This window comes from Propithecus coquereli, unplaced genomic scaffold (assembly GCF_000956105.1).
Source record: "Propithecus coquereli isolate 6110/MARCELLA unplaced genomic scaffold, Pcoq_1.0 Scaffold57, whole genome shotgun sequence".
NCBI classification, from domain to species: domain Eukaryota; kingdom Metazoa; phylum Chordata; class Mammalia; order Primates; family Indriidae; genus Propithecus; species Propithecus coquereli.
In genome coordinates, this window is record NW_012151618.1 from 5,340,822 (window position 1) to 5,344,472 (window position 3,651).

Here is a 3,651-nt window from a genome sequence, read left to right on the forward strand (position 1 = left end):
TTTGCATGTATTAACTCATCATTAAAACAATCCTAAGTAGGATGTATTAATACTATCACTATTCCCCATTTGATAGATGAAGCATAGAAAGTAAACCCAATTTATTCAAGGTTCTGCAGCTAAGATACAGCAATGCTAAGACTCAAAGACAGTATAGCTCCAGAAACACCATTCTGTCCTATACACTGAACTGACTCACGATGAAGCATCCCTTACCTGATGCTGTTGTCCATCTACTAAATTCCAGTGTTAGCAGCTGGCTTTCATCATTTCCAAGGTGCAAATGAAGGAAAAAAATCAAACAACTGGCCGAGGCGGGTGGATAGCTCAAGGTCAGGAGTTCGAGACCAGCCTGACCAAGAGTGAGACCCCGTCTCTACTAAAAAAGAGAAAGAAATGATCTGGACAACTAAAAATATTATATATAGAAAAAATTATCCGGGCATGGTGGTGCGTGCCTGTAGTCCCAGCTACTCGGGAGGCTAAGGCAGTAGGATCTCCTGAGCCCAGGAGTTTGAGGTTGCTGTGAGCTAGGCTGACGCCACGGCACTCACTCTAGCCCGGGCAACAGAGTGAGACTCTGTCTCAAAAAAAAAAAAAAAAAAAAATAAACAACTAATAAAATTTACCTTTTGAATGGCCTCTTCCATATCCAACTCAAATTGTTCATCTTGTAATAATCTGAGGAATCTCTTGTGTTCAACATCGTTATCATTTTTATTCCGCACCATTTGATTCCTGATTTGACTGCTTATGTTTTGTAGTGCTTGGACATGCAATTTTCTGTGGTAGTTTTCATCTACCGATTTCTGATGCCTTTCACTAAAGCTCAAAGTTCTCCTTTTGGAAGCCTATAATGGGGAACAAAACAGCACGAATATTTCAATATTCCAAAATCTAATTTTTTGAATTATATTGATGTAAATCCCAGTAACAAATGATACAAAGGGTCTTTGGCTTCCTTCCTGAATCCAGAGTATACCTAATAAAGAGTAAAGTGGTAGACGAATATACTGATGTATCAATTAAATAGGTACTAATACCATTCCCTGTTTTATAGATGAGGCATGGAAAGTAAAACTAACTTAATCCAAGGTTCAGCAGCTAATAAATAGCAGTACTAGGATTCAAAGATATAAAATAGCACTCTATAGACCCAGCTTTTTACCACTACCCAGGTATTCCTTTTCTCACTCCACCCACAACCACCACCTGCTCCCTCCCCCAGGGCCAGAAAACGCTGCTCAGAAGCCGGTTAGATTTTCCTAATATAAACGTAATAAGTCAACCCGCTGCTACTTATTCATTCGCTCTCTCCTAGATTTCTATATCAACTAATTTGTTCAGAGGTTCTGTAGGGGCATATTTAAAGATGTATCTAATATACTATGGAGAAAATACAGAAAAGGCTGGAAACCACCGAAAGCATCCTTTAAATAATAGCACCTGAGGCCTCGAAAAGCAAATAAAAGTTCCGCACTTAATTCTCGGATTAGGCACTTCAAATTCTTTTGTTAGAAGCAGGCAAGCTCTAAACTATAATTAAATCAACAAATAGTTTCGAGTCCCCCGACTGGCTCACCATCCTAGGCGACGAAAAACGCCCCTCTCTGGCTCCAGTGGCCACCACCTCTCCAGGCAAACGCAGTCTCCAGCGGCGCGAAGTAGCGGCTCCCGGCTGCGCACGCTCTCGTGTTTACGCGGTGTCCCGGCAACGGACGCCGCGCGCCGCCGGCGGGACAAAGGCTAACCCGCGCAGGGCGTGGCCTCCCATTGGACGCGGAAAGCTCCAATCGGCATTGAGCTTCTTAGGCGCCTGTCAGGGGAGCTACTTCTATAGGCCTACACTAGAAAGGCGGGAAGTTCAGGATCCGGTGTCCTGACGCAAGCCCTTTGCAGTCGGCTGGGGAGCTGAAGATTTCCCTTCAGCGACTAACTCCGTGGTTTAGGTGGGTTTGGGAGCCAAGTTGAGGTCTGTGGAAACTAAGTACAGAGGAATACGCAAACTACTGTCCAATACATGGAGCTGAAGGCAATTTCCACTCAAGGAGCATCCTGCACTCTCAATGCCTGTTCTGCCAGGGCGGGTGACTTTTTGTCCTCAGCAGTAGGAGTCGCAGGTCACCGTCCCCCTTACTGGGTTACTGTGAGGTGCAGTGGGTTGCATGTACTTCCAGGAGCTTTCACCTGAACACTCGCAGAAGCTCTTGGTAAACTTTGGGAATGAAATGTATGAGCCACATAAATCTTACTCAGCTATGTGGTCCCGGTACCAATAAGACAGCAGATTAGATGATTATAGCGTTTTTCGTTCCTAGCATTTCTTTAGGATTCTTAGAATTTCCATCTTTCTAATTATATTATCCATCTGTTCTTGCATGTTGTCCACATTTTCCAGCCCTTAGCATAATAATCATAGTTATTTTAAATTTCCATCTAATAGTCCTCAAATGTGTCATATCTGAATTGGGTTCTGACACTTACTTTGTCTTTTGGACTATTTTTCTTGCCTTTTAGCAACTTGCCTTTAGCCTTGTTTTTTAATGAGAGTTGGACATGTCGTATTGGCTAATAGGAACTGAGCCCTTTAGTGTGAGGTTTATATTATAAGGCTAGGAGCTGGGCTGTGTTTAATGTTTGTTGTAGCTGTAGGTGGCAGAGGCTTCAAATTCCTCCAGTGTTTCTGTTTTTGACTACCTTTGTCTTTAGATTTCCCTAAGAATTCCTTGTCAGCTGTAATCTAGTTATATTGGAGCCCTGCTGGTGTGGTGGTAAAGTGTAGGAAAGGGGAAGTGTTCTACAATTTTATTATTAAATCTCAGCCTTTTAGTAAGGCTGTGACCTTTACAAGTGTTTCTTAGGTCCCCTCTTCCACTTAAGTGAGACAGGAGGGCTACAGGGAGCTGTACTGAAAGAAATGTCCTTACCCCAGGTGGGATAAGTTTCTGATAAAAATCTTTTCTTCTGTAAAGTAGGCTTTTATTATAAGAAGGCTCTGGATGTATTTCTCAAAGATTATTCTTCCCAACTCCACCATATGTCCCAGATGATCTTTCTTGATTCTTCACTGTGAGAGGCTGGTGGGATTCCTGGAAGTGTGGGGGTTCCCCTTAGAATGTGATTCCCCAGTAGTTTCTCTCAAGATAGGCCACACTCAGTCTCCAGCAGCTTCTCAAAGTCACAATTTAAGTGCTCCTACTAGTTTAGGGCTCCAGTGGCTTCTGCTGCAGGTAAGTAGGTCTTATCTGTGGTTCACTGGATTCTCATCTCTCTTCAGATTTCAGGGTGATGGTTTGTTCTGTGACCCTCAGTTCTATGACAGATCCAAGAACAGTCATTGATTTTTAGTTTGTTAAGCTTTTTTCTGGTTGTAAGAATGGGCGTGACAACTTCCAAACATTTTCCACGTCAGAACTGAAACTGGAAGTCCTATTTGTTATCATCTTTAAGCAGACATTGCTATAAAAGATGGACTTCAAATTAGAATAACACAAACTAAGGCAAGTTTTACCACTAACTACTTTTTTTAAAAAAAATTTAGTTTTGACAAGATTTCTCTAAACATAACATCTCTAAAATCAGTATATTTGACTAATTGATCTAATCCATTCTTATTCTTAAACTCTTCCATTTAAAATAGACTTTAGTGGC

The 3,651-nt window shown here is 41.9% G+C and overlaps 1 protein-coding gene across 1 annotated transcript in view; it reads right to left on the minus strand.

Annotated features, from left to right (window-relative positions):
• Nucleotides 1–1,718, minus strand: part of MNS1 (meiosis-specific nuclear structural 1) — a 34,441-nt gene extending 32,723 nt beyond the window's left edge. The window contains exons 1-2 of the mRNA XM_012658034.1: nucleotides 1,583–1,718; nucleotides 630–851 (exon numbers count right to left, since the gene is read on the minus strand). Of these exons, the coding sequence (XP_012513488.1) occupies nucleotides 630–851; nucleotides 1,583–1,585 (225 nt within the window). The 5' untranslated portion in view covers nucleotides 1,586–1,718. The remainder of the gene's footprint in view (nucleotides 1–629; nucleotides 852–1,582) is intronic.
• Between the last annotated feature and the right edge of the window lie 1,933 nt (nucleotides 1,719–3,651).